The 26,625-nt window shown below is 52.4% G+C and overlaps 11 protein-coding genes across 11 annotated transcripts; 5 read left to right on the top strand and 6 right to left on the bottom strand.

Moving 5' to 3' along the window:
• The first annotated feature begins 256 nt into the window (after nucleotides 1–256).
• CC77DRAFT_784023 (ATP-citrate synthase (ATP-citrate (pro-S-)-lyase)) lies at nucleotides 257–2,570 on the top strand. Its single transcript, XM_018533164.1, has 3 exons — nucleotides 257–1,046; nucleotides 1,465–1,679; nucleotides 1,730–2,570. The coding sequence occupies exons 1-3, from the start codon at nucleotides 606–608 to the stop codon at nucleotides 2,532–2,534; spliced, it is 1,461 nt and encodes a 486-aa protein (XP_018387542.1). The 5' UTR covers nucleotides 257–605; the 3' UTR covers nucleotides 2,535–2,570.
• A 1,820-nt stretch (nucleotides 2,571–4,390) lies between these two features.
• CC77DRAFT_786316 (hypothetical protein) lies at nucleotides 4,391–5,563 on the bottom strand. Its single transcript, XM_018533169.1, has one exon. The coding sequence runs from the start codon at nucleotides 5,287–5,289 to the stop codon at nucleotides 4,435–4,437; it is 855 nt and encodes a 284-aa protein (XP_018387543.1). The 5' UTR covers nucleotides 5,290–5,563; the 3' UTR covers nucleotides 4,391–4,434.
• A 295-nt stretch (nucleotides 5,564–5,858) lies between these two features.
• Nucleotides 5,859–7,448, bottom strand: CC77DRAFT_1019127 (hypothetical protein). The gene has a single exon (XM_018524760.1). The coding sequence runs from the start codon at nucleotides 7,236–7,238 to the stop codon at nucleotides 6,156–6,158; it is 1,083 nt and encodes a 360-aa protein (XP_018387544.1). The 5' UTR covers nucleotides 7,239–7,448; the 3' UTR covers nucleotides 5,859–6,155.
• Nucleotides 7,369–9,598, top strand: CC77DRAFT_1019128 (MFS general substrate transporter). The gene has a single exon (XM_018524761.1). It carries the CDS (start codon nucleotides 7,580–7,582, stop codon nucleotides 9,422–9,424), a length of 1,845 nt encoding a protein of 614 aa, XP_018387545.1. The 5' UTR covers nucleotides 7,369–7,579; the 3' UTR covers nucleotides 9,425–9,598.
• Nucleotides 9,599–10,243: 645 nt separating this feature from the next.
• CC77DRAFT_1019129 (kinase-like protein) lies at nucleotides 10,244–12,741 on the bottom strand. The gene has a single exon (XM_018524762.1). It carries the CDS (start codon nucleotides 12,404–12,406, stop codon nucleotides 10,352–10,354), a length of 2,055 nt encoding a protein of 684 aa, XP_018387546.1. The 5' UTR covers nucleotides 12,407–12,741; the 3' UTR covers nucleotides 10,244–10,351.
• A 99-nt stretch (nucleotides 12,742–12,840) lies between these two features.
• CC77DRAFT_1019130 (hypothetical protein) lies at nucleotides 12,841–14,570 on the top strand. The gene has a single exon (XM_018524763.1). The coding sequence runs from the start codon at nucleotides 13,313–13,315 to the stop codon at nucleotides 14,285–14,287; it is 975 nt and encodes a 324-aa protein (XP_018387547.1). The 5' UTR covers nucleotides 12,841–13,312; the 3' UTR covers nucleotides 14,288–14,570.
• Nucleotides 14,571–14,670: 100 nt separating this feature from the next.
• CC77DRAFT_1019133 (hypothetical protein) lies at nucleotides 14,671–17,029 on the bottom strand. The gene is made up of 6 exons (XM_018524764.1): nucleotides 16,592–17,029; nucleotides 16,507–16,535; nucleotides 16,142–16,364; nucleotides 15,085–15,995; nucleotides 14,963–15,023; nucleotides 14,671–14,898 (listed from the first exon to the last, which is right to left on the bottom strand). Exons 1-6 carry the CDS (start codon nucleotides 16,879–16,881, stop codon nucleotides 14,718–14,720), a joined length of 1,695 nt encoding a protein of 564 aa, XP_018387548.1. The 5' UTR covers nucleotides 16,882–17,029; the 3' UTR covers nucleotides 14,671–14,717.
• Nucleotides 17,030–18,837: 1,808 nt separating this feature from the next.
• On the bottom strand, nucleotides 18,838–20,782 carry CC77DRAFT_786348 (hypothetical protein). Its single transcript, XM_018533170.1, has 3 exons — nucleotides 20,180–20,782; nucleotides 19,748–20,125; nucleotides 18,838–19,698 (listed from the first exon to the last, which is right to left on the bottom strand). The coding sequence occupies exons 1-3, from the start codon at nucleotides 20,598–20,600 to the stop codon at nucleotides 19,115–19,117; spliced, it is 1,383 nt and encodes a 460-aa protein (XP_018387549.1). The 5' UTR covers nucleotides 20,601–20,782; the 3' UTR covers nucleotides 18,838–19,114.
• A 1,328-nt stretch (nucleotides 20,783–22,110) lies between these two features.
• On the top strand, nucleotides 22,111–23,411 carry CC77DRAFT_1060033 (hypothetical protein; the record flags this gene model as incomplete). The annotated part of the gene is made up of 3 exons (XM_018528300.1): nucleotides 22,111–22,500; nucleotides 22,553–23,153; nucleotides 23,206–23,411. 3 exons carry the CDS (start codon nucleotides 22,111–22,113, stop codon nucleotides 23,409–23,411), a joined length of 1,197 nt encoding a protein of 398 aa, XP_018387550.1.
• A 172-nt stretch (nucleotides 23,412–23,583) lies between these two features.
• Nucleotides 23,584–24,316, bottom strand: CC77DRAFT_1093588 (2, 3 cyclic phosphodiesterase). The gene is made up of 2 exons (XM_018529687.1): nucleotides 23,907–24,316; nucleotides 23,584–23,861 (listed from the first exon to the last, which is right to left on the bottom strand). Exons 1-2 carry the CDS (start codon nucleotides 24,305–24,307, stop codon nucleotides 23,693–23,695), a joined length of 570 nt encoding a protein of 189 aa, XP_018387551.1. The 5' UTR covers nucleotides 24,308–24,316; the 3' UTR covers nucleotides 23,584–23,692.
• A 434-nt stretch (nucleotides 24,317–24,750) lies between these two features.
• On the top strand, nucleotides 24,751–26,566 carry CC77DRAFT_1030092 (hypothetical protein; the record flags this gene model as incomplete). The annotated part of the gene is made up of 3 exons (XM_018526559.1): nucleotides 24,751–24,890; nucleotides 24,962–25,748; nucleotides 25,799–26,566. 3 exons carry the CDS (start codon nucleotides 24,751–24,753, stop codon nucleotides 26,564–26,566), a joined length of 1,695 nt encoding a protein of 564 aa, XP_018387552.1.
• Nucleotides 26,567–26,625: the final 59 nt, after the last annotated feature.

A 26,625-nucleotide genomic window follows, 5' to 3' on the forward strand; every position in this document is an offset into this window, starting at 1 on the left:
AGTTCGCACCTCGGAATGGGGGTAATGGTAATAGATGCAGCCTCAATGCGTGCAATAGTCACACTTTGGGTCCTGCTATCGCGGAATATGTGTCGGAATCGCCTCTCTTCGGCTCGTTGATGGCTCGTCGTGGGTTGTGTAGGCCATCCGCAGCTCATGTACCCCTGGTGGGGTGGCCTCGCTGTGATAGGCCCGTCGTGCGCCGAGTGCCTTAGCCCTGCATCTGCTGCCCGCCCTCATTGCTCAACACGCAGAAAAAACATCAGACCGCTTTCTCAAGCTCCTTTCCAAGCCGTCTGACAACTCAAGTCTTGCCAGCAATTCCTCTTAATCCTCTTACAGACCGTGTGTCAAGCCTCAACAAATACAGGTACGTCTCACCACCCCGGCCTGCCATTTTGCATCTTCTTGTGCCGGCCCCCTCATCACCTTCTCCGAACATCTTCGTCTCCGGACATCGCATAAGGCCCCGTAACCATTGCCGAGACTGTCGTCGGGATTGATCCTGCGAGTTTCTTGAATCTTTCTGCTGCCCATTGCCTCCACGCGAGCCGCTCTTCTTGACATTGCAATACTCATCCTTCACAGTTTGACCAAACACCACAATGTCAGCCAAGTCTATCCTCGAGGCCGACGGCAAGGCCATCCTCAACTACCACCTCACCCGCGCTCCCGTTATCAAGCCCACTCCTCTTCCCCCGTCGGCCACACACAACCCCCCCTCCAAGCTCGCATCGCTGCACTTCGCCGCTGATGAGGACGTCAAGGGCGTGCTCGACCAGGCCGAGGCCACATACCCATGGCTCCTCACTCCCGGATCCAAGTTCGTCGCAAAGCCAGACCAACTGATCAAGAGGCGAGGCAAGAGCGGTCTGCTCGCGCTGAACAAGACCTGGGCTGAGGCGAGGGAATGGATCGAGGCGAGGGCAGGAAAGGAGCAGCGCGTCGAGACTGTCGATGGTGTACTGAGGCAGTTCTTGGTCGAGCCCTTCGTTCCCCACCCCCAGGACACCGAGTACTACATCAACATCAACTCTGTGCGAGAGGTATGTTCATTTCCACCTATTTCTGTAATCTTTTCTTCATGTCGTTTCGGGCGAGCGCGTCGTCTGGCGCATGCGAAAGCGTGCAAAAGGCATATTCGTGTGCTCTGAGCGGCAGGCTGCAGCTAAGTGCGGGCGGAGCGGGAAGTTGGCTCAAACTCGCGGGCGCACTGCCTGGTTTTGTTTGAAGGCCGGCCGGACGAAGGGAACGATGACCGACCCACTTCTGCAGAGCACCTACTCTTCTGCGATACGCACGTCCACTTTCACATGCCAATGTGGCTGCATTTTTTTGCGCTTTGCGCCGCTACCTATGCATCGTCAATCTCCGGGCCCATGGTGTTGCGGCTCTACTTAGCCATCGGCTACTGCGCGATCTTGCCAATCATTCGCCGATCTCACCGCTAACTTTGCCGCTTAGGGTGACTGGATCCTCTTCACCCACGAGGGTGGTGTCGATGTCGGTGATGTCGATGAGAAGGCTGAGAAGCTTCTCATTCCTGTCGATCTGAAGGAATACCCCTCAAACGAGGAGATTGCCGCTACTCTTTTGAAGAAGGTTCCCGAGGGTGTACACAACGTCCTCGTTGACTTCATCTCAAGGTTATACGCCGTCTACGTTGACTGCCAGTTCACGTGAGTTGTCTCGATACGTCTTCACCTTTCCAGTGCTGATGCAACCATAGCTACCTTGAGATTAACCCTCTCGTTGTCATCCCCAACGAGGAGAAGACTTCTGCTGAGGTTCACTTCCTGGATCTTGCTGCCAAGCTTGACCAAACTGCTGAGTTCGAGTGCGGTGCCAAGTGGGCTATTGCCCGCAGCGCGACAGCTCTTGGCATACCAGCTGCTCCCCAAAAGGATGCTAAGCAGACTATCGATGTCGGCCCACCGATGGAGTTCCCCGCTCCTTTCGGTCGTGAGATGAGCAAGGAGGAGGCGTACATTGCCGAGATGGACGCTAAGACTGGTGCTTCCCTCAAGCTGACTATCCTCAACTCCGTCGGCCGTGTCTGGACACTCGTCGCTGGTGGTGGTGCTTCCGTCGTCTACGCCGACGCTATCGCCTCTGCTGGCTTCGCTAGTGAGCTCGCCAACTACGGTGAGTACTCTGGTGCTCCTACCGAGACTCAGACCTTCCACTACGCCCGTACCGTCCTCGACCTCATGCTCCGTGCTCCCCAACACCCAGATGGCAAGGTTCTCTTCATCGGTGGAGGTATTGCCAACTTCACCAACGTTGCCTCAACATTCAAGGGTGTCATCCGCGCCCTGAGGGAAGTCGCCCCCCTTCTCATCGAGCACAACGTCCAGATCTGGATCCGTCGTGCCGGTCCTAACTACCAGGAGGGTCTCAAGAACATCAAGGGTGTCGGCCAGGAGCTCGGCCTCAACATGCACGTCTACGGTCCCGAGATGCACGTCTCAGGTATCGTGCCGCTTGCTCTTATCCCCGGTAAGACTAGCGACGTTAAGGAATTCTCTGGTTAAGCGTGTGCTTTGTATATTAGGGTCGCGGGTGTAGATTGGGACTGCTTACGGCTCATGGCTAGACAAAGAGTTTAACGTTGAGAGCTATGCATGGAATGAGTGTTCGACGAACCCATTACCTCGCCTGCCTTGCTTACGCATATGGCTAGCGAGGAAGGAATATAACATTTAATACTTCCATATGATTGCGCTGTTCTTGTGCCTGGGTTTGAGTCGAGGTGAGGTGAGGCTTCCTGTTGTTGTTGATGGTGGTACACTGTCGCTCCTCCCCTTGGGGAAGGCACGACCAGCGACCTCACCTCCCCACAATACCGCAACTGCAACCGCGCAACCGCGCGTTCCCTGGACTCTGGTTTAGAAATGCAAACTAAATCACGCTCTGCTTGCCGCAGAAGATACATCTGAAGTATTGCTCTCGATATAATACATATTATTTCCCGCTCGTCCATCACAGAACAAGAACCCTCAGGCAACACAAACCCAGCAACAACCAAAAGTCCCGCATGTTCTGATGGTAGACTTCCTGAAGAACGTTGCAGACTAAGTGCTTCCGCGAAGTAAGACAAGTTTCAGAGGCCTCTGATGCGTACTGCAGTACCAAAACCGCAGGGACATGGGTTCGAGCATCGATTCTTACTCATGTTCTTGATATAAGGATATAGCATAACAGCTTGGTCACGATCCGAGCGTTGTGTTTCCTTCATCCTCATACTACAACCTTCAGCAGAAAGGGTGGTTATAGGAAGATTCCTTGAGGCGTGAGTTCGTGCAACAGCAGAACTTACAATTTGAGATCTCAAGACTACATCCACACAAAGATGTTGAGAGAAGATGTTGACTTGTGGTTATGGGCTAATGGGTTGGTTGTTCTATCTTTTTGCCTGGTTCTACTTGATATTATTGCGGATAACTTAACCCAGGAGTGCTGACCACTACCAGAGGTTGCAGACGAGAGACAACCGGCCATAGCGTTATCATGTTGCCGAAGGTATCATGGCGCCTGAAACATAGTTATGAGACTAGACTAAAAGGGCAGCGTAGGTGTGACCGTGAAAGAAACGCGGAAGATTTTCGTATTTATATGCCAAATGTATCGAGAGCCTCCCTAAGTCGACTACCTTGCGCCCCTCTCACGTAATGACTACATTACATCGCATCCTATTGCATTCGAACAATTTTCGGAAGGCCCTCATCGCATCCGACTATCTTTGCTCGTAACATCCGTGGAAAATGATTATTTGGCCCTTCTCCTTGAGGACAAACAAGGAAGCTGGTCCGCCTGTGCTCACACTCACCTTTCTACACAAAGTCTCTAAGAATTGACAAGACGAGAGGCAAGAGTGGTCACTGTCCATCCAGCAGGATAAGAAACTCAACAGGGAACATTTCCGTTTCCTCAAGGTATTCCATCATTATTGGATTCTAGTATCCGTTTCCAGCAGAGTGGTCTCGTTACAGAACACAATTGCTAATCCAGGTGTGCAGTTTCGTTTTCTGGCATGATCATAAATTTGGCGCAGAGGCCAGCCGTTCCGAGCAGGGCGGCCGCATTGTCACCAAGAATGCTGAAAGTCTCCGCAAGAAGCATGGAATTTGCTAAAGGAGGGGAAAGCGAGCGGCCAAAGACTGCTGATAACACTCAACATGCAATCACTTCACACAACTTGCCGATATTCGCACACTCGATCGTTGTTTATACTCTTGTTAGCCGCGCTTCTACCGTTGTCTGCACCATTGACGTGTTATCGCAAAGAAGGTCTCTGTATAGGAAGCTTTTACTTCTTGCTACCGCAAATCTCATCAAACATGTAAGCTCCGTATATGCATGAATATATCTTCTCCTTTTTACCATCGCAGAGTAAGGTGACCAGCACCTACACTCCTGTGACAACTCGTTGACTTATATCATCCTCCGCATCCACTCGTCCATGACATCAAATAGCGCACCCAACCGAACTCCATCCTCATCTTCTCCCGCAGTCAATACCTTGACCACATTTCTCTTTCGACCATGCCTCAATGTAAGTTCTCTCAATGGCGGCATAGAAACCAACATGTCCCTCCACGACCCCTCCTTCGCCCCCATGACCTTCTCGTTCTTAATCCAAACATTAAAATCCATAACCACGGGATGGAAAACAATCTCCTGACTGGTCCGTATAAGGCCCAAGCATCTCCTCATTAGGCTGATCTCATTGCGTACGCCGACGGAAAAACGCGTTCCAGAAGGCTGGAATCCATCCTCTATGCTTTGCGGCGTAATCTCGAGCTCAAGGTCAAAAGTAGTAGGGACCATATTATATATTTGTAACCCACGGGACGGCTTCAAGTAGAGCATTTCCGCTAGTAAAGGAGAGTCACCAGGGATGAGTTGCCGCCACACGTTGCATACGCGCTTGGCACGAAGCAAATCCCAGAAATCGAGGTGGATGAATATGGTCTGGAGTACTTCGGCGGGGAGGTCTGTCATACCCTTTCTTTGTCCGTTTCCGTGGTGTGTGGTGGATGTTCTGTCGAACATTTGGCGTACACGGTCTGCGTAGTTGCCTATGCTGCTGCGGCGACTGTCTCGCGACATCTCAGAGTCCCAGGAGCGCATTGATGAGGCGTCTGCGTCTACGGGCAGAGCTGTGATGGAAGGATTGCGGATGGAGTGGCCGGATGCGCTTTGTTTGCGCCGATTAGTCGTGTCCTTGAGCATATCGGAGAAGCGCGTAAAGGCAGAGAAATGGGATTGATGCTGAAGATCCATCATGGTTCCTGACTGTTTGGCTGTAGCTGTTGTTGTGACTTGGAGTTCAGCTTCTGCTTGGGGGGTTGATGTAGCTTCCTTCCAGTGCTGCCCTGAGCGCTTTGATACGAGATATAATTAGATCTCAGCCGCGATGACGATGCGGGGTGATGATGTGTAACGTAGTCTCCAGTGCAGGTTTGTATCTCTTGTGTCCTAGCGATACTTTACTGGTGAGAAACTCTCTTTGATTGTATAGGAAGCGGTGTGAATAGCATCGATCGAGAAACTGGGAAGTAACGACGTGGAACCGCAGCTGACAGGTCATTTCCACTAGCCTGTTGTGGCTTACATGGCACGGGAACCACATGGGGAGGCCGGCAAAAAGCAACTAAGACATATGCCACATGGGAGGATCGGCATTGTTTGCTTGATGGCTTGCGATGCGTATCAGGGAAGGTGAGGTTGACGGTCTGTTCTCATGATACGCTACAAGGGTACAGTTCCACTATTCTGGCCGATGTTGACCATTGAACATACATCATGGCGCCGTCTTCCCGTGTGTAAGACCACATGCCCACAGATTGCGATTGTTTCAAGATGGTATGTTGCGTTGTATTGATCTACGGTTACATGGCTTTACAAACCAATATTCTTATTCTTGAAAAATTATCTCTCAACGCGACAACAGAGCACTGCAGTACGTATGGAGCGGCGCAAAGCACGCTCGTCTTGAGACGACTATTGTGCCAAATCTCCCGAAGATCCTCTAGGATCCCTCTTGGCTTACTCGTGGACGTGATAAGCCTGGTCTGGCACGAAGTCTCTAAAAGTGCCCACCGAGTCCGTGATTGAAGGTCAATGCATGTTACCCATGCATCACGCTCTCTTCAGCCGACCTCAATCGCAGCCAATGCGCCGATGACTTCTTCGGCAACTCCTCCGTTTTCCACCACCATCTTTGTGACTTGCGATATTAGTCCTCTCTTCATGCCGCCTCGGGGTGGTGTCCAAACGCCCGAGGTCGCCAGCAGTTCGCGTTGAGTGAGCGCGTCGGCACTGGAGGTGGGAGCTGTACCGCCGGTGGCTGAGTTCATCGAGTTGGGCACGCCGGGTGGAGTAAGATGGGACGGGGGGTCGATGGTGCGTATCGAGACGATGCGCGCGCCTGTGGATGATGTTGTTGAGTTTGTGCATGCGATGGCAAGGACTGCGTCTGCTACTGCGAGTTCCTCCTTGGCCGGGTCAAAGATGATGTTTGATCCTACTGCCATGGCAATAATGATGACTGGAGGCTTCCCTAGCTGGGTAGCAGTCTTGTTTGTTCCAGCCTGCTTGGGGTATAGAGACACGGCGGCATCCCAGTCGTCGTTGAACAGTGGGTCTTCGTCCCTTTCCGACTTGAGAGCTGGTAGGAGCGTGGTGAGCAGGGCGAGATGGGTGGTCATGGACAGCAGGGCGAGCGGGTAGGAGAGTGGGGGTGACAGCAGCAGGATGTCGACGTAGAGCTTCCAGTGGAAGCGTGTATTGATGTACAGTCGGTCCTTTAGCTCTCCACTGGCAAGCAAGCTCTCGGTGAGCATGGAAGACAGAAACACAGGCAGCGCGTCGTCTTCACGGAAGCCTGGGACCTCGACGCTCATCTCGACCCACGCGTTCTGGCCCTTGCCCTTGGTGTCGTCCGTCTCTTGGCTGTCGCCCATGTCTACGTCCTCTGGCTCTCCCAGGGTCGGGCGCTGGCGTGACCTCTCCACCTCGGCCTTGACGCCGACGAGGGCCTCGGTGCCATCCTCGAGGGCGATGCGCGCACTCCCGTTTGCGGTGGGCAGTACGTCATACTCGGCGCGCATGGAGCGAAAGTCGCGGGGCCCTTTGGTGACATCGAGGCGGATGGGCGGCGTCTGGGAGAGGGTGGAGCGCAGGAACGACAGCTCAGCCGGCGAGAGGTTGACGAGGGCCTGCTGAGGCGCCATGGTGGTTGGGTAGTGGTGCGGCTAACGGGACGGCGACGAGGTGTTTGCTGCTCTCAAGTTTCTTGCGCATTTGTTTCGACGGGCGAACTAGCGGCCCCGGCGATTCGGCTGCAGCGTCACTCCCTTGCAGCCCTGGCGCAAGCTACTTCGCGCGACAACACCAACCTGCAGTCCAAGTGCCGTCCGCTGACCGCTGGTCCTCGGGACGCATTATCTGGGGAATCAATACGTCGGTGTCGCCTGTAGTTTGCCTTCTTTCTGATATATATTCCCAAGTGCACGTTATGAGAGTTTAATCCAGCCACCCGTCCCTTCGTCACACGTACCGACCGCTGCCGCCAATGTCACCCCCGTCCTCTAAGCGGAACAGCGGCAATGGCAATGGCATCACCACCATCGACAAGCTCGACTACCCACCACCAAACTCGCCCCGTCGCCTCCTCCTAGCCCCCGACAGCGACACCGACTCGCAGCGACGCAGCCAGGACACGAGTTACGCCGGCAGCTTCTTTGAGCAGGTCGCCGAAGGCATCTACGAGCAGGACCGCGTCAAGATGCAGCGCGCCGTGCTACGATGGCTGAGCTTCGCGTGGGCCATCGTCATCTGCCTATGCGCTGGTAGCATCACCGCCTTCTCCCTGTACGGTCATTTGTTCCAGTCCAAGCTGCACTACACCCAAGTCCAGGTCAACATAGTTTCCATCGGCGCCGAGCTCGGCCTCTACCTCCTCGTCCCCATCTTCGGATACCTCTGCGATCGCATGGGCCCTGGTGTGCCCGCCGCTCTTGCAGGTCTGCTCTTCGGCTCGGGATATCTGTTGGCTGCCTTCGCCTTTAAGAGCGGTCCTCCGCCCTCCGCCGGCGGTCATGGTTGGCCCCATGGCGTCATGGTCCTAGCCTTCGCCTTCGTCGGCATGGGCACAAGCTGCATGTACCTGGCTGCAGTAACAACATGTGCCAAGAACTTCGGGCGAGGGAGTGCAAAGGGCGTGGCTTTGGCAGTGCCCATCGCAGCCTTTGGACTGAGCGGCATGTGGCAAAGCCAGGTTGGAAGCCGACTGCTATACGTCAGGAACCCGGATGGTACCAAGGGGGACGTTGACGTGTTCCGCTTCTTCCTCTTCCTCGGCATTCTTCTGCTCTGCGTGGGCACCATCGGCTTTTTTGCCCTGCGCATCATGGACGAAGAGGAGATGATCGACGATGCAGTAGACGAGCTCGAGAGATCTGGTCTGCTGCAGCGTGACGAGTTCTTCACCCAGGCTGCGACCCATCACGGCTACGGAACCATGGAGACTCAGGACCTGTCCGACTCGACCTTTGACTTCCTGCAGTCCGAGGCTGAGCGTCTCAAGGCCAAAGCAGAAGAAGAGGCACGGAAGAAGACATGGCTGCTGAACGAGGAGACTCGTCGCTATGTCATGGACCCCACCATGTGGTGGCTCGCAGGAGGCTTCTTCCTCGTCACTGGACCCGGTGAAGCCTTCATCAACAATCTAGGCACCATTATCGAGACTCTCACACCCGCGCACGTTTCCACCAACACCTCGCCAGCAACCCATGTTTCTATCGTTGCCATCACCTCCACACTCGCTCGCTTGATCACCGGCACACTCTCTGATGTCCTCGCTCCGGTAGCTCCTTCGAACCAGCACCGCGTCGGACCAGATTCCGTTGCAAATTCCATGTCGTCTCTCCCACCTCTACAACAGCCACGCAAGAGGTTTACTATCTCGCGCATAAATTTCCTCTTGGCATTCGCTTTCATACTCTCCCTTGGTCAACTTCTCCTAGCGAGTGGATGGGTGCAGAACCACCCCTCTCGCTTTGCTGTTGTGTCTGCATTTATCGGTGCCGGTTACGGAGCCGTCTTCTCGCTGACACCCATTGTCGTCTCTGTAGTATGGGGCGTCGAGAACTTTGGTACAAACTGGGGCATTCTGGCCATGACACCTGCTGCAGGTGCCACCCTCTGGGGTGCTGTCTATGCCACTGTATATCAGAGAGCTGCAGAGAACGGCGAAGCCGGCGTTCAGAAGGACCCTGAGGATGTCCTTTGTCATGGAAAGGCTTGCTATGCGTCCACCTTCTGGGCCATGACCATAAGCGTATGGATTGCCATAGGCCTCTTCTTGTGGGCTTGGAGAGGCCCTGGTGGCTGGAAGAGGAGGGGCGTTGCTGTATGATACTCTTGTCTTTCTTTTGCATGGCGAAGGGTGTTTGTGTTTTTGTTGATATGAAGCGTTATTGCATTGGTCCCATATTGCTCTGATGGCGTTGCATACTCCTCCTTCCTATCTATATCAATGCCATACTTGAATACTATTTTGACAGCTCTAAATATGACAAAATCAATCGTGCATTTATATCAGGACTAGAGATATTCAAAAGAGTGAACAGAACAAGCAAAGTCGCGGAAGCTTAGGTGGTTGGCAGCAGTGGTGGTAGCAGCTGGTGAGGCGCAAGGTGGGCAAAAAAGGTCAGTTAGGAAACAAAAAGATGCAAAATGTAAGTCAACACACCAGCCCGCCGATCGACTTCCAACCCCAATAGGAGTAATCCGGCGCCGCCGTTCCATGGTGGATACCCGATTGCGGAATTGCTTCCCTCATCAAGTTGTATCCATTGCTTAGGTCCCTCCAGCATCACTGGTTACCCAAGTGAGTGGATTAAAGGACACCACAGAACTCGAACCGGGCTCCTGCTGAAGTATAGACAGGAAGTTGAGCGGGGATGACGGAGCGCTTTCTTACGAAGACCCGTTACAGGTGGCAAATTTTCAAATTACATGCTTTATATAGTCTTTGCAAAAATTCAGGTGTCTGATCTCGACAGTCGCGTCCTACATGTCCTCGCGCTCGATGTTGTATGGAGTGGGGAACTTCCTGCAGCTAAAACGGGATTGCGGGGTAAGAACAACGCTGGTTAGAAGGACGTCTAATCCATGTCCTGACCGATAGGTGCATCACGACCGCAACACAGATTTAAGCAGCCGTCAATATGATATCACATTGTAATAATTCTTATATACTACACTAACCCAAGTCACCACAAATGTGTGGGTATCTATGTATCGTACGCCTCCCAGTGCAAAAACCACGCTTAGTGACACCTCACGCCTTGAGGATATGCAATAGCTTCCTAATCTCACTTCGCACTTCATCACAACCCAAACGCTTTCCTTCATCACCTTGAACCATGTCGCTGATCAACTGTTGCACATCGGCACCCACATCGCCTAAGCCTTGCGCGAAGCCACCTGGAAAGACTCCGCGACGAAGCTCCACCAAAGCTGCTATACGCTCCATACGCGTGCTGAACTTCTGCACCATCTCAAATGCTACTACGCCAAGTGCAAAAATGTCAAGTTTCTCGTTGATGCCACTACTTGCATGTGGACGGTAGAATTCTGTGCCCACTGGTTTGAAGGTATCCGATGCAGTACAGCTGTCGCTCAATGCCGCCACAAGCCCAAAGTCTCCGATGCGTGGCGTTAGGTGCAAGCAGTCACGCTTTGGGCAAGACTTGCAGCTTGAAACGTCGACGGAGCCATATGGGGGATACCGCGCCCTTGAGAGCGATAAGAAGACGTTTGCTGGTTTGAGGTCGCGATGGACTACACCCTGTGCATGCAGATACTCGACTCCGGAAGCAACATTGTCCAGTAGCTCCAGTGATACGCAAGGATGGAAACAATGCTGTTCAACTGCCTGTGTGTTGGGGGAGTAGTCAGATGAGAGGAACGCGGCAAGGTTGGTCTCGCAAAGGCTCATCTGCACGTTCAGTGTAAGGACTGGTCCGAGGCTCTGGTTCTGAATCAGATGGTGGGGCGCATCGCTGTTAGATATCATACTGTCCGACATCTCTGACAGTAGCTCTGGTGAATACGGCATGTGTGACCTCGGTATGTTTTCAACGTCATCCTCCTCGTCTTCATCAACGTCCTCGACTGCGCTCATCCGGGACTTCGTCGATGATATTGTAGCGATCGTGGTTTGACTTGCTTGGCTGCCCCGACGCTTTGTGCGTCTGGTCTGCTTTAGTGTTTCTTTGTAAGACGAAATGATGGTCTCGCTCTTTGTTTCGTTCAATTGTGGTTCAGACTCGCTGAACTCGAATATGATTCCGGCGCTGTTGCTGTTCTCGGTTCTCGCGAAGGGATCTTCAACTGACATGCTTTCTAGCTTGGAGTTCAGGTCGCCAGATCCATGCGAGAAGGACGGAAATGCGGGTCGGTTATCCAAAAGGTGATCCTCTCGTAATACTGTGACTTCTGGTACAGTCGCAGTCTCTGTGTTTACTGTAGTGAATTCTAGCCAAGCGTTGTGATATCGAACGATATTGTTATGGTCGAACCGAGCCAGAGAACGAACTTCCTCAAGCATGCTTTCCAATTCTTCAGGCCCATGCTCTTGTATCCTTGCAACCTTGGAAGGGCTCACTGGTATCCTCTTTACGGCATAAAAAGAGCCGTCAAGTTTATGCTTGGCTTTGAAGACTTTTCCATATCCGCCCTTTCCCACAATCTCAAGTTCTGCAAACTCTCGGATATAGCGGTCCGTTTGAAGATGAGGATAGCCTCGCAGTTGTAGCTCTACAGGAGCTGACATACCAGACATTATATCAAAGCCAAGAGATGGCTGTTGAGGTAGAGGCGTGTGGACGCCAATCCCTGGGCGTGCAACGAGCGCCTGTGAGGATCCTTCAGGTATTACAGCAAGTTTGCTAAGGTTGCTTCGGGTCAACCGATGGATTCCCTGATTCGCGGTTGCTCGATGGCCTTGCATCTCGTCGCTTGCATACGCATCGTCCACATTGTTGGAGATCTGGCGGGCGATTTCTTTATAGGCAGCTCTACCCAATCGTTGGACTTCCGGATCGGAAGGATCTTTTCCTAGTTGCTCTGCAACTTGTCGGATAGTTCGCTCTTCCAGTAGAGAGTGTAGCAGCAAGTCGCGAACATTTTGCGCAGAGTTTTGGCGCAATTCTAGAGGAGGTCGGTGGGGCTGAAGAGGCTGCCGTCTCGAAGCAGCAGAATCCAGAGTCTGTATTCTTGATAGAACACTATCCTGATGTGATTCGCTCGCCTCTTCATACTCGCTTTCTTCATCAGAGGTCTCCGAGCTCGATGATGATGATGAATCGCCCGGTCTGCGAAACATAGACATCGCGAGCGGGAGGGGTTGTTGTGAGTCGACACAAGACCTATACAGACCAGCTGTTACCAAACAACGGTTTCCAGACCAATTGAAGGTCGCTCTATTGTTTGAAGATCTCCGGACGAAAAGACGCGACCGCGGTTATGCTCTTAAGACGCTTGTAACGGTATGTTGTCCGGTGTAGCTGCAGCGCCGAGTAAAGACCAACTCGATGCTAACAGCTGTACCAGCAAAGCACCCATGAGTACGCGTTGTCTAGGCAAGCATCGAGCGTCGTAGAATCTCATGGAAGTGAAACGTGTCTCCTGAATTGAAGACGGAGAACACAGTAGCAGTCACGTTTAGATCGGAAGGGCGCAAGCCCAAGCGAACCCTGGAGTGGGTCTGCCTGGCGGAACCGGTAGGCACAAGCGCGTCATTGCACGTGGCCAGGCGATCGTGAACAATTCACTTGCGTGCACGCGCTTCTCAATCACTTTAGCAGCTTTTGCGGAGTGATACCATTCTGTGTTGCTCTAGTGTTTCTCGAACATTATGTCGTGTTCTAATCGCTCCCTACACCCTCAAATTTCGCCAATACACGGCTGATTGATCAATCTTCCAGGCACCATGCCGCGTCAACTACCTTGGGCGAAGAAGAGTGGCGGAAGTCGGGCACAAATCAAACCAGCATCATCGCAGCAAACGACAAAGTCACACAATGCGACTGATACAGATGACGGTTTCTTCGACGACACGGTTCTGGCAAGCAGAACAGGAAGATCAGATGAGTCGGACGACGACCTTCCCGGGCTTCCAGCAGAACCATCAACGCCCCGAACTAAAGCCAGGGCCAAAGACGCACTGCGTAAGAAACGTGAAGGCTCATCGTCTCCGCCTCCAGTTAACGACCTCGAGCAGCCATTTGTGGAAGGCATGCATAGAGCTGCATCTAAGTTCGATTTGCGCGACGATGAATGGATGATGGTCGAAGATGAGTTTCTGGAGACGGCAAAGCTATTCACGCGACACTTGCATATCGCCGAATACGAGAGGCTCAAAGCGACCATCGAAGAGAAGAAAAAAGAAGCGGCCGACATTGCAAGACCAGTTGTTGCGAATACAAAAAGGTCGACTACTGGCGCTATGAAAGAGAAGGCCAGGGTTCAAGAATTGAAGCAGAAGAAGGCCATTCGTGATGTGTTTGCGTCCAAGGGAGAAGAAGAGGACAACAAGGAAGAGCAGACCATGCCATCTAGTCGAAGCAACCTTGTGTCTACATTTAGGTCCTTATCGAACAATGCTACGGTCGCATGTAAAGGAACACCCGGGACATTTGCAGCACAAGATAGCGATAACGACAGCGATGATTTGAATGCACCGCGCCTCTCAGCTAAGCCACCATGCAGAGCCACCACCACGCCAACCCTAGCCCGAAGGGGCAGCATAGTGGGAGGGCAAGATTCTGCCTCGCCTGATCCGAGGCCATCCAACCCTACCTTCGCTAAGCCTGCGCCACCTAAAGCCGTAGCAAAACCTCGCTCAAGATTGGGTCGCGCAACGCCCTTCGATATGCTTGATGACTGGGATCCGAAGAAGAGTAAAGCATCGTCACAGTCTTTGCTAGAGCAGCCTGCTAAGACACAAAATACATCGCGCTCACCATCTCTTAGCGGACACTCACAGCCACCTGCTCCTCTCAACGATAGAGGCGACGCTAAAGTGAGACGATCGACTATTTCGTTCGACGAAGACGTACCTATCAGGAATCACAGCAGTAATGATAGTGGCGGTGTCAGCAAGGAAACCACGGATCGTCTTGCAAAACGAAAAGCCCAGCGGGAGAAAGATGAGAAAGAGAGGAAGCGGAAAGCTGCAAAGTTGGATGACATACCCACGTTTTTGTTCTGAGTTGTTTGCCGTCATTAACAGATCTTGAGCTCGTCGCTGCTGTGTTGGGAAATTACTTTGAGAATATACTTGATACCCTTGGTTGCGAGTTTCTCTAGGCTGTTTGGGTACAAGGATGCTTGTCTTTTAATGATAGGATGCACCCCGAACATTAGACCATACCCTAAATCTATACACTGTTACTTTGTTGTTTGGCTTGTCATCATTTCATCATGTACACTCTCTAGGTTCATTGAGAAGGGATAGGCTTCTCCAGGACCCATCGTATTCGTTATTGTCATGAATCTCATACATTTTCATAAGTCTCATGTGTGCTACCCTAACGGGCACATGTATGGCTCCAAAAAGAGAGACATATGGTCTCAAGAGCGAGCCAACAAGTAGGGGCTTCTCCGACCCCAACAGCAGCTGTATCATCCGCCGCAGGAGCCTATCCGAACAACTTGTCCAAAACACGGTTGAAAGCATTGGTCTCTGGCTTCTCCACAAACGTACGATGGTACTCTTCGATCTCGGCGAGATCAGTCACAAGATCCGCTTCGTGTGCTGGAATCCACTTTGTTCTCTTAAGAAGCTTCCAGAATATGAAGAGGACGGGAAACGCGAACACCCTGTCCCATAGATCAGCACTTCGCCATATTGATGGTGGAGACAGCCACGAAGGTGAATACTTACATCAAGTACGAGAACAGGAACGAAGGTACATCCCACATTCCCTTCAAAAACACAGTATAACCTAGATGTGGGTGTAAGCATTAGTCTATGTCTCACATGCACTTCTTGTGTGGATAACTAACCTCCAACGAACGTCATAACGAAAGTCGTGACGAGGCCATACCATGCCGCGTAAGGCTGTGCCATACCTTTGTATGGCAGTGTGTCTCGGTCCAAACCCTGTACCTTACACGCCTTGTAGAACTTCAGGAAGGTAAAGCACATGACGCTGAAGTTGATAAGCTGGGACGCCGTTACCAAGCTGACGAACCAGTTTAACACAACAGCAGAGTTTTGGCCAAGCTGAAGGAATGAAAGGAGGGCAATCATGAGGACGAAGAGGACACAGTAGAAAGGCACACCTTGCTTTGTGCACTTTGTAAGAAATTTAGGTGCCTTTCCTTCCAAAGCAAGACCGAAAAGGGAACGAGATGCGCAGTAGACGTAGGAGTTTCCGGCGGAGAAGGCGGAGGCGAGGACACCAGCATTGACAACGTGAGGTAGGCCTTCGATACGGAGTCGGTTCATGGCGATGACGTAGGGTGAAGCTGCCGCACCTGGCTTGCCGTCACGGAAGGCGCCAATCAACTCTGGGTCGTTGAAAGGCACGTTGATACCCACGGCTAGCGAGCCGAGTACGAAGAAAGTGGTCAAACGGTAGAAGACGGCGTTGTAAGCGCGAGGCATGACTTTGCGTGGGTTCTCTGTCTCTCCTGCAGCCATAGAGACATAATCGGGTCCGGCAATTGTGAAAGAAGCCTGGATCAGGCACTGGAGGAAGCCTAGGAAGCGACCGAGCTGGCCTTCGTAGTAAAGTTCTGTGAAACTCCCCGGGTTCTTCCAGTAGCGGAATCCGTAGCGGTCTTTCTCAGGGTTGCCTCCCAACATGGAGATGAAGGTAAAGATGAGCAGGCCGATGATAAGAAGCACTTTACCGATGGCGGCCCAGAACTCCGTCTCACCGTACCATTTGACGGCCATCATGTTGATTACACTAGAATTTTGTCAGTACTTGGTTCAATTGCATTGCCTAGAGAACTACTAGAGGGCAAAAGCTGAGCACAATGCTTCACAGTTACTCTGAAGCAGGCGCCAAAAGCATGCAAAAGTCGGATTGTAGAAATGGAGTCGTCGACGTACGCGTAGAGCACGAGCACGATGGCGATGATGGCGCCTGTGGGCACTACATCAGACCAGAACCCGATAATGACATTGCAAGCCACGATTTCAAAAGGCACGAGAGCAGCTTCAAAAACGAAGAAGTTCCAGCCAGCAGCGAATCCAAACGCATCGTCCACGAATCTTCCAGCAAATCGAATGAAGGGCGAGGATATGGGGAGAAAAGTAACCATCTCTGCGATACCTGTGGAACTGCATTAGCTGTAGCTCGGCATCTTAGCGCGAGCGGTAAAGAAGGGTGCTTTGGGATATTGGATAAAGTGCTTGGGCTTTGTCGCTATGGGAAGGACTTGTCGCTTTGGAAATTGGGAGATGGAGAGTCTCACTGAGCGTCACAGCTAGAATGACAGTACACCTGTACAATATTAGCACTAGCTCGTCGCCGTAGACAACGCGATTGAGATTGCATACCATAGCGAGAATGCAAGGAACAGACTTCCAGGACCTCCATTCATCAAACCTCGACCAATCTGCACATATAGAGCTGTGCCAATAGTTCCTCCAATACCGATAAGCTGGATATGTCTGCTCTTGAGCTTTCGGTGCGTCTGGTCGGTAATTGCTCTCACAGACCCGACTGCACTAGGGCGGCGAGGGCCGTCATCGTAGTGGTTCTTCTCTTCATCGGCGGCAACGTAACCTGGGTTCTTCACCTCGTAAGGCCCACCGCCAGTTTCAAAGTCCTTGCCGTACGAGGTCATTGTAGTTCAAAGTCGTAAACCTCAAAGCTAGACTTCAGAGTATGGTTTTGAGAAGTAGAGCAAAATACTGCACTACGAAAGCCATGTACCAAGAATCAGGATATGGGGCTGTGTTCTTATGGGTTGTAAGCAAGGCTGATCGTCGTCGTGCGAGATAACAAACGGAGTTGCGGAGCGGGCTGTTAAATACCTCTCAGTTACTCTAGCGTGAGCAAGTGGAAACCCTGCATAGGCGGATTCCTCGTGGTGAACGCTGTAGATCGCGCTAGGCTGACTGGGCATTCGCAACTATCCCGCTTCTTTGAGGTTTGGGCTGAATGTTAGTGGAGGGCGAATTGCAGATGAGCGATTTGGCGTTTGCCATGGTGGGGCTGCGCCAGGCATATTCACATTTCCTCTGTCCTTCACTGGCCAAACGGCTGTTCATCTGGGGGAATATTCAGGGCTGGTGAATCCTTGTCTCGTGCGCCGCGTGTTGGGCAAAAGACCCGATAACGACGTTTTTGGTGCAGGGGTCGAGGTACCCGGCATCGCTAGCTGGACATTGTTGGTTAGGAGAGCCCCCATGCGGGGTCCTGCGTACACAATCAGCGCTGGCGCAGCCCACTGTACTCTCGAGACCGTGAATGCTTCGTATGATGCATCTAGCAGGCTCTTTCGCATGTCCAGCTCGCGCAATTCTTGCTATCGGGCCACATCGTCTTCCCTGTCGGCTTCTCCGAATCCTTCTCACCAGTTTTGTGGGACAAAACCCCTCCATCTCTTGAGTGTATCTTGGCCTGCGATTGTTCTCCAATGACCGAGCCCGCGTTGTTTTTCGAACGGCTGAAGCTACCTTGGCGTTTCTAGGCTGGTGGGTTGGCTCCAGGCTTGCTTCCTTGCCTCCGCTGTATGCCAGAGGCTTGTCTATACTTCGGAGGCGGCCACTAGCTCGGACCCAAGCCAACTTCTAGTCCTCACTTGACAGCCCCCCCGCTGCATCGAAAAGGACTAGAAGCTGCGTGCCGTAAATCGAGACTCTTGCTTGGTAGATACGTAAACTCGTGTGTCGCTTTCCTTGCCTATGGGGAATGACGATGTAATGCTGAAATGCTGCGATGTGACGCTACAGCGCCACGAGATAGCGTGTTGGCTGTCAGGTTGTCAGCCTTAGGTCGCTTGAGCCAGCCTCTTTCTTCATTTAAGACATAAGTCATGATACCTCTACCAAGCAAGCTTCAGCTTACCGGTGGATGTAGAAATAACGCACCCCACGCTGTCGCTGACTCTTGGCGGGAAGTCCTTGCTCATGCTTCGCCTCCCCGAACTACACAGGACGATAGCTTTCCATCTGCAGACCTTCCTACACCGATGTGTTGACAGTAAGGTTATTATGGAGGACGGTTGGCAGATACCATGCTTTGCTGATCTGTGAGTGCGAGTCGCGCATAGTAAAGCAGCGTATAGAGACTTCCTCCCATCATCCTACACGTTCGAAATACCGCGACCAAGAAATCCACAAAGCTTGGGATTACGTATACCGGACAGGCAACCAGGAACATCGCGTCTGCCATCACTTTCTGGCTTGTTCATATATCCTGCGCTTCTGCAGTACGGATCGTCGGGCGACCGGCCGTATGCTAACTCGGGGAACGGTGCGACATTGCGATACTGGACATCGCGACAGCGAAACTTTTGCATTCTGCAGGCGGGTCGCGACAAGTACTTGAGAAGTTGAAAACATGCATAGGCGCAAATACTATGACAACAGTCGGGGCAGCAGGTGCTTAAGAGCTTTGAAGTTATCTTGGGATCCAGAGCTGTGAGTGGCTACTTTGAGAGCATGCGGTTCGTAGCCCATGAGTCGAGGTTCCGTTGTAACAACCGACCTAAGGATTGAAACTTGTGGTGCGCATCGTGCTCGGGCGATGATTTGATGATTCTGAGGGCGTGTTTGGTGTTCATTACGGTGCTCCGGACACTTCAGTGGTTACGGATAGAGAAAGGAAGGCACGACGCAATGTAGTTGCACGATCTCGGCGAGCTGGTGACGGCCAAATGGCCACTTCGTGAAGAGATGGGGCATTCAAGAAGTAGGGGTTTGGTCATGAGGAAAAGCAGATTACGAATTAGTCATAATGTGGTCACTGGACCCTAGATATACATGTTAGAGGTACAGTTTATGAAACCCACCTCCCCCGATGGCGCCTTCGCTGAACTGATGCATGCTTGATAACCGATAGCGAGTGAATCGCTAGAGAGAGTCGCGACCGACAGGCTTCCGCTTGACAGAGGGACTTGATGAAACTTTCGGCAAATCTGCAGTAATGTCCTTCATGGTCATGAAATCCTCGTCCTCTGTACGCTCCAGCTCCCGGTTCAACTTCTCAACCGTCGTTACTTCTCCCAACCATCGCTCTCCAGTTTTGTGATCGAAATGCACTGGCTGAACCAGTCCTTGATAGCGCGACATATCTGCCAGCTTTGGTGGATAGATGATAGTCGTCTCCCTACGTTCGAAGCCCTCTTCGGTTATGTACGGCTTTCCCTCAATAATCTGCGGCTCCGTGCGCCATTCGAATGGAGTTGCTGGAAGGACTGGCTCCTTCTGGACTATGTCCCACCATCTGTTCTTACCAGTACGATTTGGCAACTCGTCGGCAGAAATCTCGATCAAGCCCTCTCCATCAGGATTGGGAATGAAGTGACGAGGGGGGAGGACCTCGGTCTGAAGAACCGGCTGTAGCCGGTGGTAGTATGTATAGTTGTGGATCTCGCGGTGGATGCGCTGCTGTATAACCTCGTGCTCATGTGGCTTGATAACTTCGTGTACAACGGCTATCGGTCTGTTAGACATATCGCAACCATTGAGTGGGACGGAGCTTACCTGGGGCGACGGTGACATCTTTATCCGTATCCACAGTATCTTTCAGATTCACAACACCTTCAAGCATAGCTTTCTGCTTCGTCTTCCAGTCATGACTACCGTCCATGCCATGTTGGTCCTTCGTAATTGCAAGACCTGGAACAGGCTTCACAGCCAGCGCATCATCCTCGGCAGACCCTCCCACCGGATGACCACTCTTCATCAGGCCATGGTTCTCATATGGAGAACTCTCTCTGTGCGATCGAAGGCTATCGTTGAAGCCGGCGTTGCTGACTTGGTGTCTGGAGGGTTCAGACGGTACTGCGCGTATTGTGCTGCCAGGGCCAGTACTATCGATCAGGTGTTTGGAGCGATCGACGCGATGATGACTTGAAGAATCTGCTACTACGTCAATGTTTTGTCACAATATTCTGACTGTTTTCTCTGGCGTACTTGGTGTGTCGGGAAGAGGCTTCAACCGCCCCGCATCAGTCGATGGTCTATATCGAAGATGTCTGTCTGGTACGTCTGCCTCGGCCATTGGGTCTTCTTCAGAAGCTAAAGCTGGAAGGTAAGATCTGTAATCATCCGCAATGGATCCATTGAGGTCCGTGTTCGGAGCTGCTGCCGCATGACTCGCTCGTCCGTCGTGGTAGGCAGAGTCCCGTGGTTGACTCCTCGTGTCCGAGTGAAAAGCATCGTTTGCGATTGCGGAATCTTGCTGGAGACGGCTGCGCGGTGATGCTGGGTGCTGCTGGGTGCGCGGACTAGTCTCCTCGGACTGTTCGTACGAGGCTCGAGGGGATTGCGTGGGCGTAGACTTCTTTCTCCTATGGAGAACGGACTTGAGCTTCTCTTCGATTTTTTCTTTCATGTCGGCGGTTCAAAATGCAGAGGAGTGACAAACGCAGGTGAAAGCTAGGTGCGACGCCGATCTATTGTCTGATTTCACGAAGCACGGTGACAAAAGTAAGGGTGAATGACCTCACAGCACCTGCAGGCAAACGAAACCTTCAGCACCGTCCGGCAAGAACGAAGCCGAAGCCTGGAGAGTGTGCATACAACTAGCTAGGATGCATATTTGGAGCTTCTGGAGTCTGGACATTTGAGCAAACGGTCCGCGAGAAATAATAGCTTCGCTGATGCCGTGTCACAGACGACGGAGCCAGTGCCTTGAGTCTTACACACGGCAACTTTGGAGTGCTCTCGCCCCGTGTTCGCGGCGTCCGCGGAGCGGTCTAGACTTGATCCTCTCGTAAAGCTCTCTTTCTCTCTACTCGACTGAGTCTACTCGAGCTGGTGGCATATTTTGATGCAGTTGGTTCACGACAACGGCACGAGTGGCGACTCAGCATGACGTATTCCGCGGTACTTGTGTTTCGCAGCGTACGGCTGGTTATTCGGAGTACCGGAGGCATGCATGATAAAAGCAAACTGCATTCATTGCCGCATCGGTATGTCACAGTGGAGATCAGAGCGGCATGACGACAGGGAGGGGGAGTCTGGTCGCGGGCGGCTCCACTGTTGATCAACTTAGCGTACCAAAACAATGGCGATCTTGCTAGCATGCTCCTAGTCGCAGCCAGGCCACCGGGACTTCCGAGACATCTGGAGGCGCAGACTTGGGTGTGACGGGGGTTGATGGAGTTGTTGATGAAGAAAACAGCATTGTGTGATTCCTGAGATGTGCTGAAGCTGTTCGCGGGAAGCTGCACGGACCCGGTGTCACCGAATGGCAGGAGCACGACCCTAGCGCCGATCCCTCCGATCACTTAGATGTCGGGTCGCTCCTCTCCAGATTGGTCCAGCACTTGAACATTTTGAGAAGTTCACCCAGAGAGTGTTGCGACGCTTTGAATCCTTCGTGATACCCAATTCCTGTTTGGACACGCAGCATGACTACATCATACCAACTAGGCTGCGGTAGGCGTGGAACGACAGCACCGGCTGCATCATAGTGCCAGTATGCATTGTCAAGCGTACCAGCATGGGGCGCCATGTTAAGCGCTACCCACTGAGCTAATGTCCCTGACGTACATCAGGTGTTTGTGGCGCGCTCCCGGCCAACCAATCGACTCTCCTGGGAGCATCGATCGAGACTCAGATAGCTTCAATCCACTGTTGCTGCCCCACGATGATGGCTTCCTGCCCTGTGAACAAGGAACGCAGTCAGCACCTGCCGACGTTACCTGGAACAGAACTCCTCCATTACGTCGACGTGCATTTGTCCTACTAGCGTCCTCTCTGTATAAGAAGGCAGTGAAGCAGCGCCTTGAGAGCATCATCATCACACCTACCACAACTCTTCCACACCTCACCAACAACCAATCCACCACCCACACCAAAACTACCACCCAACAAACAACCACTACACAATAATCAAAATGGACAAGGCCAAGGCAGCTATCACCGACTTCATGGGCCGCTCCGGTCACCACGACACCACTGTCCACGAGGCAGTTGCCCCCGCTGTTCAGCACGAGGTCATCAAGCCTCACGTACACGAGGAGATCAACACTGCCATTGACAAGGAGGTTCACCAGGACCACTACCACCGCACTGTCCAGCCCGTCCACGACCGTGAGGTCCTGCCAGAGCAACACACTGCTAAGCTCGGTGCTGTTCAGCACCGCGAGTTTGACCACCGCGATGCCGATGCCACTAAGAGGGCCTTGATCGACGACCAGGCTCGCTTTGCTGACGAGCGCCGCATTGAGGACACCACCCACAGCCAGAGTGTTGCCCCTACTGTTGGCGGAGAGCACGTGCACCACGTAAGTTGAGCAGCAACACGTCAATACCCCACCAAACACTGACGTCATTTAGCACATCCACGAGACTATCCAGCCCGTTGTTCAGAAGGAGACCATCCAGCCCAACGTTGTCCACACCACCGTCCCCATCCATGAGGTTCACCATAACAAGGCTACCCACCATGAGACTACTGCTCTCCCAGCCATGACCATGGAGCAGTTCAAGGCCAAGGGCGGTGCTCTCACCGGCCGCGAGGAGCGCTACGACGAGTTTGAGGGTGTCCCGAAGAACATCGGTGGCGCTGGTGGCATCGGCGCTGCTGCAGGTCTCGCCCACAAGACCACTTCCCACGGCCACGAGCACGCCCGTCACGGCGACTATGACGCTACCCCCAACCACCACAGCGATGCTGGCCTGAGGGAGGGAGGTCTTACTCACAACTCTACTACTACCGGTACACACAACCCCCTTGACCGCAACAACGACGGCAAGGTCAGCGCCAAGGACTTGACTGGTAGCCACTCCAACACCTCCCACACTGACCGTGGCGTTGCCGGCCAGGGCAACCTGACCGGCTCTTCCACTCAGGGAGGAGTTGTTGGCAGCGGTGTTGGTGACCGCAACCACGACGGCAAGATCGATAGCCAGGATCTCAGGGACCCTGCACGCAGCGGTAAGTAATTCTTCTCAACACAAGCAGGAAACATTATACTAATTCAGACCAGGCAACCACGGTGCTACAGGTACGAAAGACCCCAGTGGACACGTCGTGGGCGGTACCGACAAGGGCCATATGGAGCACCGTCCCAACGAGGATGGCAGCTTGCCCAAGGCCCTTACCGAGGACCGCTCAAAGGCCATCCCCCACTCCCAAGCATCCGAAGAGGAAGCGCGAAAACTAGAATCTGAACATGAGGCCAACAAGAAATAGGTCAACACAAGCCTTCGCTGATGGACAAGCTCAACCCTAGTAAGTGTCATGTTCACATTACTATTTGTTGACATCTACTAACCATTTCCACAGAGGTTGACGCCGATGGTGACGGCAAGGCCGGTTTCATGAAATAGATGCATTTCACTACGCACAATCACGACGACTGCATGCGAGATACCAAGGAAAGCTTTCCTATGACATTGTATAATTAGCCTAGTAATGAAGTAATCACTACAACCTTCAAAATAATGTCCTTCATTGTTCCATGATTCATGATGTTAAAGTGTCCTTTCACCTATAGGCTGCCACTGAAGAATTGATCTGTCAGTGGGTACAAGCACCACCCTTCCGCCTGACCAACCACCTAATTCTCCTCTCTCTTCAAAGTTGACTTCAAGCGTATCAACTGATGCTAACCCGGTTTCGTCGACCTGGCTACAGTCGTGGCTGTGACAGTCAGCATTGACACGTGTTGGAGTTTGATAGACCTACTACATCAAGCTAAGATGTGGCATGTATTGCTCTTCAGCCCAAGTCTTCGAGTTTGTTTCATCTTCAAACCCATTGACGTGGCTTCTACACTGTTGTGCTAGTTGTTTGATCCCTGCAGCCTTCGCACACTTGATGTACAACTTCCGGAAGAAGACATCTTCGCTGCCTAGACGTTCGAATTTGATCTGTATGCTCTGTCCAGATGGTAGATCGAGTGATTCAAGCCAGGCCTGAGGATCCGATCCATACTTGGACGGCGATATCTCTGAAGTCAGAGTCACATGAGGAAGGAAGCGGTGGGGTGAGTTGAACTGTTTAGATGTTTTGTCGATAAGGCGAGGAAGGACTTCGTTAAGGGGATGGTCTGCTGGCGGAAGCAGCCATAGAGACGAACCAGGCATCTTTAAATATTGTCTAGAATCTCAAAGGAGGATGCAATGTCAAGTCAAGCATTACATACTCTCGTAATGCCCCGCACGGTGGTTGGGCACTAACGCCACGTGGCTAGTGTCCGAGTCAGCCACATCCTGACGTCTGCAGCTGACTTGCATGTGAAAGTCCGCGTCAAGTCCGACAAGCGTTCCCACATGCTCAACGGCACTACATCTCCGCAAACGCGACGAATGAACATGCGACTATTGACACAGCGGCGCTATCAGCCGATCACTATCCGAAATAGCTCTACGCCATGAGTGAAGCGCTGAACGTCGTGTCGGGAGCGCTGTGGAGTTTCCTCCTGTGCTTCTTCGACGTGGCTTTCTTTTGGCAACGAGTGCGTCAGCTTCCCTTTGCTACTGAATGGCCATTCTGGGTCAATTACTACATCTTCGGATAGAATGCTGATATGTTGAAGAAACTATACGCGTGGTGGGTGCAGAAGAGCCAGAGAGATCTACTTCTGGAAGCTATCGGTGATGCGCGGCTATTCGAGGAATGGGAGGCGGCTGCGTATAAGCTCGATGAAGTGCTCGACTACGACATGTGGTAAGCAGACTTGCCGTTCAATTCTAAGTGGAAATACTCGCACCGGAAAATTGCTGATAACGACTGCATAGGCGACAGACCGCCATAAGCAAAGACTACGACCATCGCCTTATCCATCAACGTCTCTCCGCCATCTACGAAGCTCAAGAGGACAATGACATCCTTGGGCTTATCAACCTTCTTCGCAGCGGGCTCGTACGCAATCTCGGCAACATAACAGCGCCGAACCTGTACAATCGCGCATACGCCGGCACGAAGCTATTGATCGAAGACTATGTCACGCAAGTCGCATACGCCATCGAGAACCTCACCCAATACCCTACGTCGCGAAACTCGGATACTGGCTTAACAAACCAGGCAAAATTGGATGTTCTCCATGACACAAGGCAAGCGTTTGGTAGATCTGTGTTGGTGCTGCAGGGTGGACAGGTCTTCGGCATGTGTCATCTTGGTGTAGTAAAAGCGCTCCATCTGCGTGGGTTACTACCTAGAATCATAGCTGGGACTGCTACGGGTGCTTTGATAGCGGCACTGGTGGGTGTGCATACCGAAGATGAGCTATTGGAGTTCCTGACAGGCAACACGATTGACTTGACGGCATTCACAAACCGTCCCTACAGGAAGGGCGCTGGAGGAACCGCTTGGATAGGCACACTGATACGCCGCTTGAGGCGATGGTGGAAAGAAGGGCACTTTCTTGATGTTGGAGTCCTGGAAAATGTCCTGAGGGCAAACGTGGGAGACTTGACGTTTGAAGAGGCTTATACGAGGACGAAAAGAGTGCTGAATATCACCGTAACGACAGCTAGTGGTGGAGGAATACCGAACCTTCTGAACTACCTAACCGCTCCTAATGTCGTAAGTACTTAGCCCTCTCCATGTGTACAAGCAGAGAATAACTTTCCTAGCTTGTCTGGTCTGCAGCTCTTGCCTCCAACGCCACAGCCTCCTCGACCCTCTACCATTCCGTAACAATGATGTGCAAGGACGATGAAGGCAATATTGTCCCTTGGTCTCCAGCTTCAAAAACCACTTTCCGTCCCTACACACACGCCTCGTACCGAGACCGCGAGTCCCCCCTTCATCGCATCGGCGAGCTCTTCAACGTAAACCACTTCATCGTCTCGCAAGCCAGGCCCTACCTCGCACCTTTCCTACGCTCAGACTCACATCATCCTAACCCCAAACAAGATGGCCGCTGGCGACTGAGCATGCCGATCCTGCGTCTGGTAGTTCTAGAGATTCAGCATAGGTTGCAACAACTCGACGAGTTGGGCCTACTGCCCCCTTCCATCCGTCGTTTCCTCTTGGACGAAAACATTCCAGGCCCAAGTCTCACGCTGGTGCCTGAACTTACTCCAAGCGACTTCTTCAAGCTGCTCGAGAATCCCACGAAAGAGGCGATTGACTATTGGATATTGAAGGGAGAACGGAGTGTTTGGCCGGCAGTCACAGCGCTCAAGATCAGGTGTGCGATTGAGGTGGAGTTGGATAGGGGATACCAGCTTGTGAGGAGGAGGAAGCCTTTTGATCCTGTTCCACCAAGTGGGGGTTTGAAGAAGAGCGGGAGCAGAGGGGATGTACAGACTGCTTACGGGTTCGAGGATGATGGAAGAGCAAGGGAAAAGAGACAAAGAGCGAGGGCTGCGAGCTTTGGGGGAAACGGGTACTTTTGAGCAAGCACGAAGATGCTCGGTTTTGATGCGTTGTAGGTTGGCCAGAGAAGTTACCTGAA

Source organism: Alternaria alternata (genome assembly GCF_001642055.1).
Source record: "Alternaria alternata strain SRC1lrK2f unplaced genomic scaffold CC77scaffold_7, whole genome shotgun sequence".
Lineage (NCBI taxonomy): Eukaryota > Fungi > Ascomycota > Dothideomycetes > Pleosporales > Pleosporaceae > Alternaria > Alternaria alternata.